At 43.0% G+C, this 17962-nt stretch overlaps 1 protein-coding gene across 1 annotated transcript in view; it reads left to right on the forward strand.

Annotated features, from left to right (window-relative positions):
* The window catches only part of LOC126262772 (pre-mRNA-splicing factor syf1 homolog), a 149654-nt gene that overhangs the window by 69946 nt on the left and 61746 nt on the right, over positions 1-17962 (forward strand). Inside the window, exons 5-6 of the mRNA XM_049959588.1 lie at positions 5520-5717; positions 5803-5987. Of these exons, the coding sequence (XP_049815545.1) occupies positions 5520-5717; positions 5803-5987 (383 nt within the window). The remainder of the gene's footprint in view (positions 1-5519; positions 5718-5802; positions 5988-17962) is intronic.

Consider the following 17962-nt stretch of genomic DNA (forward strand, 5'->3'; position numbering starts at 1 on the left):
GTCCACCCCGGACGCAGTGGACGCGGCCGCGCCGCCCTGAACCGCCGCGACGTCACACCACGCTTCCAGCTGTTGACCAGCGGTGTGAGAGACTTCATACGATTGAGCAATGGGCAGGACTTCCTCGAGGGAAGGGTCTTCTAACTGCAGGGCTCGTTGCCGGACCTCCTTATCAGGGGCCGAACGAACAATGACGTCGCGTACCACAACGTGGGCATACGACTCTTGCGACTGCTCCGTGACAAAGTGACACTTGCGACTAAGACCGTGCAGGGTAGCGGCCCACGTCCGGTAAGACTGATGGGGCTGTTTCTTGCATTGATAGAACTCGACCCTAGCCGCCACAACATGCGTGCGGCGGCGATAATATGAAGACAGCAATGAACACAGTGCGTCAAAAGTCAAGGACGAGGGTTCCTGCAACGGCACTAGCTGCCGCACAACTTGATACAGTGAGGGAGATATCCAAGCCAAGAAGAGAGCACAACATACCTCTGCATCGGCAACATGAAATGCCTGGAAATGCTGCCGAAGGCGATGTTCATATGCGTCCCAATCCTCCGCCGTCTCGTCATACGGGGGAAAGGGAGGAGGGAATGGCGCTGGAGCAGACTGCGTGGAGAGCAACGCCAGAAGCACTTGTTCCATGCCGTGGAGAAGCTGCGAAACCGGAACAACGATGCAACACGCGAAAGAACGACCCTACTCGTCGCCAATTGTGTAATATCGCTGTTCACGTTTACGTCTCACTTCACTTGGCGTAGACCGGGACTGTGCCCTAGGCATGCTCGATGTTAACTGACTGGGCACGTCCCGTGCTGCCTGAGTTGTTGTTGTTGTTGTTGTTGTTGTTGTTGTTGTTGTTACGCCAGCAGAGGTCACGTCCGAATTCACGCATGCCCTCTGGTGGACGGGACTCTACTTGGGGCAACTACCGTCCGTGACGTGCCGTGCTGATGTGCGCCTCCCGCGATCTTTCTGGTGGCTACTGCAGGCACCGTCTTGGGTAAAATATTCCAGAGATAAAATAGTTCCCTGTTCAGACCTCTGGGTGGGGACTACTCAGGAGGACATCATTGTCATGAGAAACAAAACTGATGTTCTACAGACTGGAGCGTGGAATGTCAGACTCCTCAATTGGGCAGGTAGGTTAGAAAATTTAAAAAGGGAAATGGATAGATTAAAGTTAGAGATAGTAGGAATTAGTGAAGTCCAGTGGCAGAAAGAACATGATTTGTGGCCAGGTGGATACAGGATTATAAACACAAAATCAAATAGGGGTGATGCAGGAGTAGGTTTAATAATGAATTAAAAAAAAAAAAAAATATAGGAACGTGGATAAGCTACTATGAACAGAATGGTGAATGCATTATTGTAGTCAAGATAGATGTGAAGCCCACACCCACCAGAGTAGTACAAGTTCATATGCCAACTAACTCCACAGATGATTAGGAGCTTGAGGAAATGTATGATGAGATAAAAGAAATTATGCAGATAGTTAAGGGATATGAAAATTTAATAGTCATGGGGTACTGGAATTAAATTGCAAGAAAAGGAAGAGAAGGAAAAGTTGTAGGTGAATATGGGCTGGGGCAAAGGAATGAAAGAGGAAGCTGCCTGGTAGAATTTTGCACAGAGGATAGCTAACACTTTGTTTAAGAATCAAGACAGATGGTTGCTTACGTGGAAGAGACCTGGAGACACTGGAAGGTTTCAGATTGATTATGTAATGGTAAGAATGAGATTTTGGAACCAGGTTTTAAATTGTAAGATGTTTCCAGGGACAGAGGTGGACTCCGACCACAATTTATTGGTTATGAACTGCAGATTAAAACTGAAGAAACTGCAAAAAGGCAGGATTTTAAGGAGATGATGCCTGGATAAATTGAAAGAAATAGAGGTTGTAGAGAGTTTCGGAGATGAAGATGAGATGGGAGATATGATACTGCGTGAAGATTTTGACAAAGCACTGAAAGCCAAAACAAGGCCCCAGGAGTTGACAACACTCCATTTAAGCTATTGATAGCCTTGGGAGAGCCAGCCATGACAAAAATTTTTGCATCTGGTGAGCAAGATGTATGAGACTGGCAAAATACCTTCAGACTTCAAGAAGAATATAATATTTCCAATTCCAAAGAAAGCAGATGCTGAAGCTGTCAAAATTACTGGACTATCAGTTTAGTTTTTATTTATTTATTTGTTTATTGTTCCGTGGGACCAAATTAAGGAGAAGTCTCCATGGTCATGGAACGAGTCAATACATGAAATTATAACACGATATTAGAAACAGATAAAATGAAATATAAAAAAACATATTCAGGTGACAAGTCGTAAGTTTAAATAAAGAAAATCAACAATGTAATACTGGAATTTGCTTAATTTTTTAGCTCTTCCAGGAGCTCCTTGACAGAATAGAAGGAATGAGCCATGAGGAAACTCTTCAGTTTAGACTTAAAAGAGTTTGGGCTACTGCTAAGATTTTTGAGTTCTTGTGGTAGCTTATTGAAAATGGATGCAGCAGAATACTGCACTCCTTTCTGCACAAGAGTCAAGGAAGTGCATTCCACATGCAGATTGGATTTCTGCCTAGTATTAACTGAGTGAAAGCTGCTAACTCTTGGGAATAGGCTAATATTGCTAACAACAAACAACATTAAAGAAAATATATACTGTGAGGGCAATGTCAGAATTCCCAGACTATTGAATAGGGGTCGACAAGAGGTTCTCGAACTTACACCACATATAGCTCGAACAGCCCGTTTTTGAGCCAAAAATACCCTTTTTGAATCAGAAGAATTACCCCAAAAAATAATACCATACTCTGCTATGGCTGCAGTGTCGTCTGCATATCCCCATAACTGTGTTCTTCCATTTAGCATCACCTCTTTCCCTGCTCTCTTTATTTCCTGAATTACTTTCTCCAGGATCAAATTAAAAAGCACTAGTGAAATGACATCACCTTGTCACCTACTTAACAGAGACATATCTCAGTGCTTGCTATAATTCCTGTTGCTGTTCTTTTTATGCAATGGGCTAATGGTAGCGAGCTTTCAGTCTTTTGGGTTCACATCCTTTCTCCACAAGTCACTTATGAGATTGTATATCTATTCCTCAAATGTTTCACCTCCTGCCTTCAGCATCTCCTGGCACCTTATCATTCTTCAGTTTCTTAATGGCTCTTTCTAAGTCCTGCTGAGTCACTACAATTTCTTCTTCCTCTACACCCCCTGCAATTCTTCCTTCTGGGAAGACATTCTCAGGATTTTCAGCATTCAGCAAGTCCTTTCTCAAATTGTCATTGAAATATCCCAAAATGGCCTTAATATTTCTGATACCATTGCTTTACACGGATCTTCCCAGTTCTTCATAAAACTCGCTTTTCGCCCCATAGTAACATTTGTCAGTGCATTTGCATTAACAAGTGTTAATCTACTTATACTTCCCTTGTGGTGACATATGATATCAATTTGCTGTCTGCACCGAACCCTTTACTTTCCTTACCAAACTGTCACTCACTACAAATCCTGTTCCATGCTCATGCCTCTTTGTAGCCTTCATAAAAAGTTAGTGATTTATTCCCATGTAAAATCCCTTCCCCACACCATGCAGTTTCTTGTAATGCAGTGACATCAACATTTTATCCTCCAACTCAGAAACTACAGTTTTGACAGCTCCTGGTCTGTATAGACTTCTAACATTCCATGTGCTGACTCGTAAATCTATGCATCTAATCTTTTTCATTTTATAGGGTTCTATTCCATTCTGAGGCATATTTGCAAGGTTTTTGGTAATGACAAATATCCCCAAGCTGCATTATAGGTGCTGTGCAGGGTTAGACCAGTTGTGGGTCTGTCAGTTTTCTACTCCTGAGCTGGCAGGATTTTTCATTAGTGTTTTCTCCTCTAGGATTATTGGTTTCACCACACCTCAAGGGCTCAACTGCCTCATGCCCCGTGTATGCTATTTGATTTTCTCACTGTATTCAATAAGTGAATGAACAGTCACATGGATGTCTGGAGATGGAGTTAAAACTCTGAATTGATAACATATTGTACACATAAACAACAAAATTAAAGACAGCTAATTAGGACATGTCAAACATACACTATTTATACACACACCCAAATGCATGAGAATTCCATGTGGTGAAATACATTAAAAAACACATGCATGCCATTCAACTCATTTTCCAGAGCCATTTCTGTCTCTGACAGAAATAGATTTTTTTTTTTTTTTTTTTTTTTTTTTTTTTTTTTTTTGGGGGGGGGGGGGGATGATAGATCTTTAAGAGGTCAGTTGCATTCCTTCACTTTTATAAATGGGAGTTACTATCACATGTGTCAGTTTCTCAGGAAATGCACCTTAACCCTTTAACGAGGTATATAGACTACTCCAAAGGAATGCTACCAACTCTGCTCAATATTTTAGTTCTTTACTTGAAAAGTTACTGCTTTTTATCAACCTAATGATTTTTGTGGTCTCTCCAACAGGTGTCTGGTGGTATAGAGTGTGTATTGACTGTCTAAGTAAATCTAACTGACCTGCTTATGACAGTTCTTTGTCATTGTATTATGGTTTTAAGAAAACGACATGGATTTGCTGACTACTCTGTTCAGAGGCTCGATTTGAATCCCATCCCCCATCAAGTATCTTTGGGGTAATTTAGAACATTGATTGTGTATCCGATCAGTTTGCTCTAAAGTCCATCAATAACTGTTCTTCATGTTTTTAGATTGTAACAATAAAAGGAGGTCCTACATGTTGCCAGTTATGTGGTTGGCATCTTAAATAGCAGTGCAGCAGTGAATGCATTTTACCGCTGGTAATCACTCCATTTCTTATTCCATTAACATATGGTTCAAAAGAAAGCAACAGACTGTATGGTCTCTGTGAGCACTCTAACCTCCACCTTCTTCTCCTTGGGGCCCTTGTTCAAAGTTTTCAATTTTGATAACAGAACAGTTTCACATGGTGTATTAAACAGTGGTTTATCAACCTTATTCAGTAGCATTTCATGAAGACAATGTCATTTTTCATATAGTAAATAATTGTGAACATCATGAATCTTCCATATTACCTAAACCAACCAGTTACAACCCTAGGGTCTTTTTGTGAACACCTTCACCCTTTTTGTGTATATCATCTTGATGAAAATACTATAAAAGAGAGCAGTACTTAAGAATGTTTTACAAAAGTTGTGTACATGATATTCGTGGAATATTTGGCACTCTCTGAATTCTTCCATCAAGCTAAAGTAGTTATTTCATCCTCCGTACTACTGATTTTGTGTAGCTGTTTCCGTATTGCTTTCTTATGCTAAAGATGGATATTTAGATTATGATAGAGGTCAGATATTTATGACAAATCCTGCAATTGGCTATTATGGAAATATTTCTCTTGTTTATTTATATTAACTTGAATTAATCCACATCTAAGATGGAGTAGACCATTTTGACTAATATGTGCTGTATTTGCAGCATTACTTTACTGTGAAAATTGTGTTCCTTCTTGTTGTATAGATGCCTCGAATATGGCTAGATTATTGCCAGTTCCTGATGGATCAATGTCGCATAACAAGGACACGACAGCTGTTTGACAGGGCATTGCGTGCATTGCCAATTACACAGCACCATCGTGTTTGGCCGTTGTACTTGAAATTCTTGAAGAAATATGACATACATGAAACAGCTGTGAGAGTCTTTAGAAGGTATTTAAAGGTAATCTTTTATGAGCTTGCTTATAAGCATCAAAATGTCAGCTGTAGGGGACTGTAGATACTAAAGTTTTATTTTGTGTTTATAGTTATGTCCAGAAGATACTGAAGATTATATAGAATATCTTACATCAATTGAAAGACTAGATGAGGCAGCTGTGAAGTTAGCTTACATAGTTAATAAAGAAGATTTTGTTTCAAAACATGGAAAATCCAATCATCAACTTTGGAATGAACTTTGTGAATTGATATCTAAAAATCCTGACAAAGTGAGGTAAGTTACAATACATACTTGAACTATTTAATCCTTTCTAAAAACGTTAAACTTATTATTTAACCTTCCAGCCATGAACAACATGGGCATGTTCATTCAGCAATTTTTGGACAGTTTCACAGGGCCTACAATTATCCCATCAGACATAATTTCTGTTCTGTTTGAACAACGGAAGTTGCGATTTTCTAGTCGAATACTTCTCTGTTGCTCTGGAATACCATAGGCTGCAGTTTTCCCATCAAATCTTTTTTCTGTTGGTCTGGAATATCAGAGGTTGCTATTTCCTGGCGAAAACAGTGGGAATGTTGTTTATCATGTTCTCCAATTACACTCACATTTTTATACGTATACCTCCTCATGGCAGCAGTTTTGCAACCATATTTCTGAGTTAGTATGTGGAACCTTGCCTTAAGATATAAAACACTCAGAAAATTTATCACTAAGTTTATCTTGCTTTTATAGTGTTGAATGTGGTTTTCATGTTTCCTACATTATTTATGTTGCATGTCAGTGAAAAGGTAAGCTTTTGGTTTTCTTGTTATTGTATCCTTAATACTATTGTAATTATCAGATAAAAATGCCACACGATTCTGTATGGAAAAATCGGAAAATCACCCACAGTTAGAGGGTTAAGTAGTGTTACAGTTCTCATCTTTGGCTTATTATTTTCTCTGTACTCCTTTCACAGATTTGATGATAAAATAATTATATCCAGAACTTTCCCATTATTTTATCTTTTAACTTTACAACAGTCAACAGAGTATGGTAAGATAATTTAGAATCATCAATGAATGAAATTATAACAATGAAAACAATCAATCTTTGACAAAATAAGTTAATTGTTTAGATAAAAAGGTCTACTCAACAAGTGGCAGCAGAACACACACATACAAGATTGTAATTAGGCAAACTTTTGGAGCCAGTGGCTCCCTCTTCAGGCAGAAGGGTTGAAGGGGAAGGAAGAGGGGTGAAGGAAAACGGCTAGAGACATCTAGAAAAAGGGGTAGATTTCAGGAAAGTCACCCAGAACTGCGGGTCAGGTGAGACTTACTAGGCAGGATGAGAAGGAAAGACTGATTGTTGGGCACTACATCAGACAAGCTTTGAAAACCTGAGAGCTTAAAAGTGGAAGACAGGGTAATTTGCACGACAGAGATTACTGCTTAAACATCATGCATGACTTAATATGAGTGAAAAGCTAAGTGCATTGTACATAACAGAGGAGTGGGGGGCGGCAGCGAAAAATAGACAGGTGAGAAAATGAAAGATTTAGAAAACTGAAAAGGAGTGCAGAAAGGAGTAGTTACCATGAAGAAATGCTGAGATGGAAAAAATTAATGTAAATTAAGGCCATGTGGGTGGCGAGAACCAAGGACATGTTGTAACGCAAGTTCCCACCTGCGGAGTTCTGAGAAACTGGTATCTGTGGGAAGAATACATATGGTGTGTGTGGTGAGACAGGCACTGAGGCCACGATTGTCATGTTGTAGAGCATGGTGTGCAACAGGATAGTGCGTGTTGCCAGTGTCCACTGTCTGCCGATGTCCATTCATCCTATTTGATAATTTGGTGGTAGTCATGCCAATGTAAAATGCCAAACAGTGTATACAAAACAGTTGGTATATTACGTGTGTCATTTCATAGGTGGCTCTCCCTTTGACAGTGTATGTTTTGCCAGTTACAGGACTGGTATGGGTGGTGGTAGGAGGGTACGCAGGGCAAATCTTGCAGCGGGTATGGTTACAGAGTAGGAGCCATAGAGTATGGAGATGGGTGCAGAAGGAGCATAGGGTCTGACAAGAATATTGCAGAGATTGGGAAGATGATGAGAAGTTATTCTTGGTGTGGTGGGCAAAATCTCAGACAGATTGGATCTCATTTCAGGGCATGATGTTCGGAAGTCATGCTCTTGTCGAAGTAGCTGATTAATGCATTCCAGACTAAGATAATACGGAGTGACCAGTGATGTGCTCCGAATCTTTTATGTGTGTGTTCTGCTGCCACTTGGTGAGTAGATTTTTTTTTTTCAATCCAATTACCTTATTTTGCCATAATTTACTGTTTTCGTTGCTATGTTACTCTATGTGACCATCATTCCTTCATATGTAACCCTCTTGTCAGTCTTTGTTGTCATATGTCGTGTTCAAACTGTTATCTGTTTTCTGTCTTATGTGCTACTCTGTTCATTTTTTTCCTGTATCACCAAGATTAATCAAAACTTTACCCCCTACATCTTTTCTAGTACAGATTTCCGTGTATGTAGGTAAGTCCATTTTTATATCTAAAAACAAAGATGATGTGACTTACCAAACGAAAGCGCTGGCAGGTCGATAGACACAAAAAAACAAACACAAACATACACACAAAATTCAAGCTTTCGCAACAAACTGTTGCCTCATCAGGAAAGAGGGAAGGAGAGGGAATGACAAAAGGATGTGGGTTTTAAGGGAGAGGGTAGGGAGTCATTCCAATCCCGGGAGCGGAAAGACTTACCTTAGGGGGAAAGAAGGACGGGTATACACTCGCACACACACACACATATCCATCCACACATATACAGACACAAGCAGACATATTTAAAGACAAAGAGTTTGGGCAGAGATGTCAGTCGAGGCGGAAGTGCAGAGGCAAAGATGTTGTTGAATGACAGGTGAGGTATGAGTGGCGGCAACTTGAAATTAGCGGAGATTGAGGCCTGGTGGGTAACGGGAAGAGAGGATATATTGAAGAGCAAGTTCCCATCTCCGGAGTTCGGATAGGTTGGTGTTGGTGGGAAGTATCCAGATAACCCGGACGGTGTAACACTGTGCCAAGATGTGCTGGCCATGCATCAAGGCATGTTTAGCCACAGGGTGATCCTCATTACCAACAAACACTGTCTGACTGTGTCCATCATGTGAATGGACAGTTTGTTGCTGGTCATTCCCACATAGAATGCATCACAGTGTAGGCAGGTCAGTTGGTAAATCACGTGGGTGCTTTCACACGTGGCTCTGCCTTTGATCGTGTACACCTTCTGGGTTACAGGACTGGAGTAGGTGGTGGTGGGAGGGTGCATGGGACAGGTTTTACACCGGGGGTGGTTACAAGGATAGGAGCCAGAGGGTAGGGAAGGTGGTTTGGGGATTTCATAGGGATGAACTAACAGGTTACGAAGGTTAGGTGGACGGCGGAAAGACACTCTTGGTGGAGTGGGGAGGATGGATCTCATTTCAGGGCAGGATTTGAGGAAGTCGTATCCCTGCTGGAGAGCCACATTCAGAGTCTGGTCCAGTCCCGGAAAGTATCCTGTCACAAGTGGGGAACTTTTGTGGTTCTTCTGTGGGAGGTTCTGGGTTTGAGGGGATGAGGAAGTGGCTCTGGTTATTTGCTTCTGTACCAGGTCGGGAGGGTAGTTACGGGTTGCGAAAGCTGTTGTCAGGTTGTTGGTGTAATGGTTCAGGGATTCCGGACTGGAGCAGATTCGTTTGCCACGAAGACCTAGGCTGTAGGGAAGGGACCGTTTGATGTGGAATGGGTGGCAGCTGTCATAATGCAGGTACTGTTGCTTGTTGGTGGGTTTGATGTGGACGGACGTGTGAAGCTGGCCATTGGACAGATGGAGGTCAATGTCAAGGAAAGTGGCGTGCGATTTGGAGTAGGACCAGGTGAATCTGATGGAACCAAAGGAGTTGAGGTTGGAGAGGAAATTCTGGAGTTCTTCTTCACTGTGAGTCCAGATCATGAAGATGTCATCAATAAATCTGTACCAAACTTTGGGTTGGCAGGCCTGGGTAACCAAGAAGGCTTCCTCTAGGCGACCCATGAATAGGTTGGCGTACGAGGGGGCCATCCTGGTACCCATGGCTGTTCCCTTTAATTGTTGGTATGTCTGGCCTTCAAAAGTGAAGAAGTTGTGGGTCAGGATGAAGCTGGCTAAGGTAATGAGGAAAGAGGTTTTAGGTAGGGTGACAGGTGATCGGCGTGAAAGGAAATGCTCCATCGCAGCGAGGCCCTGGACGTGCGGAATATTTGTGTATAAGGAAGTGGCATCAATGGTTACAAGGATGGTTTCCGGGGGTAACAGATTGGATAAGGATTCCAGGCGTTCGAGAAAGTGGTTGGTGTCTTTGATGAAGGATGGGAGACTGCATGTAATGGGTTGAAGGTGTTGATCTACGTAGGCAGAGATACGTTCTGTGGGGGCTTGGTAGCCAGCTACAATGGGGCGGCCGGGATGATTGGGTTTGTGAATAGAAGGTAGGGGTGCGGGGTGTTGCTGGGGTCAGGAGGTTGATGGAGTCAGGTGAAAGGTTTTGCAGGGGGCCTAAGGTTCTGAGTATTCCTTGAAGCTCCACCTGGACATCGGGAATGGGATTACCTTGGCAAACTTTGTATGTGGTGTTGTCTGAAAGCTGACGCAGTCCCTCAGCCACATACTCCCAACGATCAAGTACCACGGTCGTAGAACCCTTGTCCGCCAGAAGAATGACGATGGATCGGTCAGCCTTCAGATCACGGATAACCTGGGCTTCAGCAGTGGTGATGTTGGGAGTAGGATTAAGGTTTTTTAAGAAGGATTGAGATGCAAGGCTGGAAGTCAGAAATTCCTGGAAGGTTTGGAGAGGATGTCTGCTTGTGTCTGTATATGTGTGGATGGATATGTGTGTGTGTGCGAGTGTATACCCGTCCTTTTTTCCCCCTAAGGTAAGTCTTTCCGCTCCGGGATTGGAATGACTCCTTACCCTCTCCCTTAAAACCCACATCCTTTTGTCTTTCCCTCTCCTTCCCTCTTTCCTGATGAGGCAACAGTTTGTTGCGAAAGCGTGAATTTTGTGTGTATGTTTGTGTTTGTTTTTTTGTGTCTATCGACCTGCCAGTGCTTTCGTTTGGTAAGTCACATCATCTTTGTTTTTAGATATATTTTTCCCACGTGGAATGTTTCCCTCTATTATATTAATATCATTAATTTGAACCCAACAATTACGTTTGTTATTGTCACTGTTGCATTTTGATATCTTTCCTGTCATCTTATTTTCTCTTTGTGTTTTTGCCAGTAGTTTCACCTTATTTTCACCTTCTCCTTTTTACTGTAATCTGCTATACAATTTTATCCCGCCTATATATACTCAATAATACGTAACCCACTTCCAAACCATAACCAAAAAAAATTTTTTTTGCCACTTTCAACACTACCGCTGCTATAAAATCCACCGTTTCTAGTTCACAAACAGTTCCTTTCACCTTTTAAACAACCATTTCGGCTATTTCTAATAACTTTCGCTTTATTTCCATTTCTGTTTTTCCAAATCACTGATAATTTTTAGCCGCTTCCCACAGGTTTTAACGTCATTATTTGATCGTCAGACAATTGTTAGCCTCATTTTCATAATCTGCCACCACAAAACCACTCCTTTTAATACATTACACGCAGTTTTTTCGAAATTTTCCCGAATTTCTCCGTCCTTTAACGTGTTTTGGCGGCAAAACAACTACCTAACCTTTGTGCACATCGTTGTCTACCAACCCAAGTCCAACATAGCCCAGCTGTAACCAACACCTTTTCGCCTTTTTCACACCAGATCTCCAGTTACTTTCCAGTTCACCTTTATCTCTCCCCATATATTTTTATTTTCATTTTCATTTCAGCCTCATGTTACACTTTCCACCTTCTAATACCATGTCACCCTGACAACACCCCCACAACGACCCCATTAAGTTTTATTTACATTCCCTCCGCAAACATGCCTTCGCCCTAGCCAGATTACGCTCCCATATTCTATTTTCTCAGGCTTGTCTAACATTTGGCATTACCCCCAAAGGCCTCACACTTAAAGTTCCCATCTCTGGCTGCAACCCTTCTTTCCATCAGTCCCTATACCAGTTCCAAACTGAACAATCCATTGCCCTCACCCACCTAATCCTTCACCTACACATCAACTTAGCCAATGAATACACCCGTCAACTCCTATCCTTAATAAAAGTCCTTAATCTTACCTCTCCCACATCCACACCGGCTGTTCAGAGCATCCTCCTACAGGCCAACCGCAAATTAGAACAGCATGTCACCCTCCACCTCAAAAAACTATCCAATCTCCTGGTTTCCCACCTCCGGAAAGGCAACTCACTCACCCTTCACAACCTTTCCAGCAAACCTCAACCTCCTCTCATTGCACACAAACCCCGTCTCTCCCATCTACTCAATCTCCCACTTACAGCTCCACTCCCTCCAAAACCTCAAAATTCCAATCAACACAATCTCGAACCACAACACCCTAATTCAGTAGTTAACCTTTCCTCCAAACCTCTCTCCCAATCCGAAACCTCTGTCCTATTCAAAGGCCTCACCTTCAGCCCCACTCCCAGATTCAACCAAACAGCCCTCGTCAAAGATTTACTGTCCTACTCTCGTACTCTCTACTGGAAATATCACTTTGCCACGAAAAAAAATGATCCTAATCCTACTCCCAATGATCCTACTCCCCAGGACACTATCCAAATTGAACCCTGCCTGTAACAGTTCCGTCCTCCGTCGCAGCGGGACCCACCTCCCCTCCTTCTCCTCCTCAAAATCACCCTCTCCAAACCTTCCAGGAATTTCTGACTTCCAGCCTTGCATCTCAATCCTTCTTAAAAAAAACCTTAATCCTACTCCCAACATCACCACTGCTGAAGCCCAGGCTATCCGTGATCTGAAGGCTGACCGATCCATCGTCATTCTTCCGGCGGACAAGGGTTCTACGACCGTGGTACTTGATCGTCGGGAGTATGTGGCTGAGGGACTGCGTCAGCTTTCAGACAACACCACATACAAAGTTTGCCAAGGTAATCCCATTCCCAATGTCCAGGCGGAGCTTCAAGGAATCCTCAGAACCTTAGGCCCCCAGCAAAACCTTTCACCTGACTCCATCAACCTCCTGACCCCACCGACACCCGCACCCCTACCTTCTACCTTCTTCCTAAAATTCACAAACCCAATCATCCCGGCCGCCCCATTGTAGCTGGCTACCAAGCCCCCACAGAACGTATCTCTGCCTACGTAGATCAACACCTTCAACCCATTACATGCAGTCTCCCATCCTTCATCAAAGACACCAACCACTTTCTCGAACGCCTGGAATCCTTATCCAGTCTGTTACCCCCGGAAACCATCCTTGTAACCATTGATGCCACTTCCTTATACACAAATATTCCGCACGTCCAGGGCCTCGCTGCGATGGAGCATTTCCTTTCACGCCGATCACCTGTCACCCTACCTAAAACCTCTTTCCTCATTACCTTAGCCAGCTTCATCCTGACCCACAACTTCTTCACTTTTGAAGGCCAGACATACCAACAATTAAAGGGAACAGCCATGGGTACCAGGATGGCCCCCTCGTACGCCAACCTATTCATGGGTCGCCTAGAGGAAGCCTTCTTGGTTACCCAGGCCTGCCAACCCAAAGTTTGGTACAGATTTATTGATGACATCTTCATGATCTGGACTCACAGTGAAGAAGAACTCCAGAATTTCCTCTCCAACCTCAACTCCTTTGGTTCCATCAGATTCACCTGGTCCTACTCCAAATCGCACGCCACTTTCCTTGACATTGACCTCCATCTGTCCAATGGCCAGCTTCACACGTCCGTCCACATCAAACCCACCAACAAGCAACAGTACCTGCATTATGACAGCTGCCACCCATTCCACATCAAACGGTCCCTTCCCTACAGCCTAGGTCTTCGTGGCATACGAATCTGCTCCAGTCCGGAATCCCTGAACCATTACACCAACAACCTGACAACAGCTTTCGCATCCCGTAACTACCCTCCCGACCTGGTACAGAAGCAAATAACCAGAGCCACTTCCTCATCCCCTCAAACCCAGAACCTCCCACAGAAGAACCACAAAAGTTCCCCACTTGTGACAGGATACTTTCCGGGACTGGACCAGACTCTGAATGTGGCTCTCCAGCAGGGATACGACTTCCTCAAATCCTGCCCTGAAATGAGATCCATCCTCCCCACTCCACCAAGAGTGTCTTTCCGCCGTCCACCTAACCTTCGTAACCTGTTAGTTCATCCCTATGAAATCCCCAAACCACCTTCCCTACCCTCTGGCTCCTATCCTTGTAACCGCTCCCGGTGTAAAACCTGTCCCATGCACCCTCCCACCTCCACCTATTCCACTCCTGTAACCCGGAAGGTGTACACGATCAAAGGCAGAGCCACGTGTGAAAGCACCCACGTGATTTACCAACTGACCTGCCTACACTGTGATGCATTCTATGTGGGAATGACCAGCAACAAACTGTCCATTCGCATGATGGGACACAGGCAGACAGTGTTTGTTGGTAATGAGGATCACCCTGTGCCTAAACATGCCTTGATGCACGGCCAGCACGTCTTGGCACAGTGTTACACCGTCCAGGTTATCTGGATACTTCCCACCAACACCAACCTATCTGAACTCCGGAGATGGGAACTTGCTCTTCAATATATCCTCTCTTCCCGTTACCCACCAGGACTCAATCTCCGCTAATTTCAAGTTGCCGCCACTCGTACCTCACCTGTCATTCAACAACATCTTTGCCTCTGCACTTCCGCCTCGACCGACATCTCTGCCCAAAATCTTTGTCTTTAAATATGTCTGCTTGTGTCTGTATATGTGTGGATGGATATGTGTGTGTGTGTGTGCGAGTGTATACCCGTCCTTTTTTCCCCCTAAGGTAAGTCTTTCCGCTCCCGGGATTGGAATGACTCCCTACCCTCTCCCTTAAAACCCACATCCTTTTGTCATTCCCTCTCCTTCCCTCTTTCCTGATGAGGCAACAGTTTGTTGCGAAAGCTTGAATTTTGTGTGTATGTTTGTGTTTGTTTTTTTGTGTCTATCGACCTGCCAGCGCTTTCGTTTGGTAAGTCACATCATCTTTGTTTTTAGATATATTTTTCCCACGTGGAATGTTTCCCTCTATTATATTAAGTCCATTTTTATTTGCATATAACAATTTCATTGTTATTTACGTAGTTGTATATGACAGTGTATGGTTTACTACACTGCAGGGCCTTCTCCAAATCATCTTTCGCTGATTTATTCGCAAATGTGATAGCTATTTTCTTTTCCACCCTCCACTTAACTTGTTTTTACGTAATCCTTTCACATTTTTGTGTGTTTCTTTTTCGCCAAACCACTCCGATTGACTTTTTCTGCCATCTCCTACATTAGTTTAATTGCCAAGCTAAGAAGTTTATATTTTCTCCAATGAATTTCTCTTTCTGTTTACACAGATCTTAAAATTTTGTTTCTTTTCACTGACTTCTTCCCCACCCCCTCCCACCTCCCGTATCACAGAGTGCACTTTTCTGGTGAGAAATTCTCACCCACTCATTATCTCTTGTTAACCATTATCTGTTCTCATGATTTTTGTATGGATTTTTGTGATTTTTTCCTGAATTTTTTCCTTGCTTTTCTTCCATTTTTCTACCTTTTATCCACCCTCTGCTTATCTTTTTGCCACTCCCATGATTTCTAACTCTCCAAACTGTCCTTTCTTGCCATAATGAATCCCATCACATATTACACATTCGTTCTTTTTGAAAATATGCTTTTGCATTTCCAAAACTAAGGTCCCACATCTTGTTTCTTGAAACCGGCTTGTTCCTTGGAGTTACTCCAAAAAGCCTAACTTGAAAGTTCCTGTTTCTGGACATAATCTTACTCTACACCAGGCTCTTTTCCAATCTCTGCCCTATATGCATCATCAACTAATATCCACTCCACCACACTTCTCTCCTTCTACAAAATCCTGCAGTTATCTGCCCCTCGTGTTCCCTTGGATGGTTTCATCCCCAAAGCCAACTTCAAACTGCAACAACATGCCAGATTTCACCTCAAGAAGCTATCCCACCTTCTCCTAAACTATCTGAACAGTGGTGTTTCCCTTCATGTCCCTCTGTAGCTCCGCAAGCAGCCACACCATCGACCACCACTACTCTCCTACAAACTGAGCTTGACCAACATCCTTAACATTCCACAGCCTCCCAGACCAAGAACAGCTCATAACCATAAGAACCGCCACAACAGTACAGTGCCCTCAACTTCTCGTCTAAAGCACTCTCTCCTGAATTATCTGTATTATCCAAGGGACTCACTTTCAGCCCTAAACCTGCATTTGATCATGCTGCTTTGGTGAAGGACCTGCTTTCCTTCACACGTAACGTCAACTAGAAATATCACTTTGCAACCAAGTCCCAAAACCTTTCCAACAGCAAACCTGACATTGAACCGTGCCTTGAACAGTTCTGACCAGGATCCCGACTTGATACACCACCGCTACCTCAAAATCATCCCTTGCAGGCCTTCCAAGAATTCCTCACATCCAGCGTTGCTTCAGAACCCTTCCTCAGGTCCCTACAACATTACCCTAACCTATCCTCTGCATAACTTTAGGCTCTATGTTCCCTAAAAGCTGATGACTCCATCATTATCCTCCAAGCAAACGATCTACCACTGCAGTACTTGACCAAAAGGAGTATGTTGGCGAAGGTCTACGTCAGCTGTCTGACACCTCTACATACAGTATCTGCCATCAAGATCCCATCCCTCCACAAAACAGTTTCAGAGCACACCATTGGTGATACAGTATTAGTGTGGTCTGGAATGTGTTAATCAGCTACTTTGCCAAGGCCATGACTTCCTAAAATCATGCCCTGAAATGAGATCCAATCTGTCTGAGATTTTGCCCACCACACCAAGAATAACCTCATTGCCCTCCCAGTCTCCGCAATATTCTTGTCAGACCCTATGCTCCTTCTGCACCCATCTCCATACTCTATGGCTCCTACCCTGTGACCATCCCCACTGCAAGAGTTGCCCTATGTACCCTCCTACCACCACCTATAGCAGTCCTGTAACTGGCAAAACACACACTATCAATGGAGAGCCACCTATGAAATGACACATGTAATGTACCAACTGTTTTGTATACACTGTTCAGCCTTTTACATTGGCATGACTACCACCAAATTATCAATTAGGATGAATGGACATTGGCAGAAGGTGTATACTGGCAACACGCAATATCTTGTTGCACAGCATGCTCTACAACATGACAATCATGACCTCAGTGCCTGTTTCACCACACGCACCATATGGATTCTTCCCCCGGACACCAGTTTCTCAGAACTCTGTAGGTGGGAACTTGCGTTACAACACGTCCTTGGTTCTCGCCACTCATCTGGTCTTAATTTACATAAATTTTTTCCACCTCAGTATTTCTTCACAGTAACTACTCTTTTTACTAACTCCATTTTAGTTTTTTACATCTTTCATTTTCTCACCTGTCTGTTTTTTGCCCCCCCCCCCCCTCCCTCCTCTGTTACATACAATGCACTTAGCTTTTCACTCTTATTAACTTGTACATGATATTTAAGCAGTAATCTCTGTCTTGCATATTACCCTGTCTTTCACTTTTAAGCTCTCAGGTTCTCAATGCTTGTCTGGTTTAGTGCCCAACAATCAGTCTTTCCTTCTCATCTGGTCCATTAAGTCTCCCCTGACCCGCGGTTCTGGGTGACTTTCCTGAAGTCTACCCCTTTTCCTAGACATCTCCAGTCCTTTTCCTTCACCCCTCTTCCTTCCCCTTCAACCCTTCTGCCTGAAGAAGGAGCCACTGGCTCCAAAAATTTGCCTAATTACAATCTTTTATGTGTGTGTTCTGCTGTCACTTGTTGAGTAGATATTTTTTATGTATCCAATTACCTTATTGAAGGAAATTAGGTAGTTTTTAGCTTGATGTCCATAATTGACTTTCTTCATTGAAGACCATCTTTTAACACACTGATTCTAAATATTCAGCACTGTTGTAAATCATGTTACACTATTTTCTCGTGTCAATTTTACATACAGTAAACACCATTTTAATCCAAAATTGCAAGAATTTTTTTTTTATTGGCTCTGGTACAGAAAAGTTACACTTTCCTTTATTTCATGCCAACATTGTACTTACATCAAGTTC

Source organism: Schistocerca nitens, chromosome 6 (genome assembly GCF_023898315.1).
Source record: "Schistocerca nitens isolate TAMUIC-IGC-003100 chromosome 6, iqSchNite1.1, whole genome shotgun sequence".
In the NCBI taxonomy this organism is placed as follows: Eukaryota; Metazoa; Arthropoda; class Insecta; order Orthoptera; family Acrididae; genus Schistocerca; species Schistocerca nitens.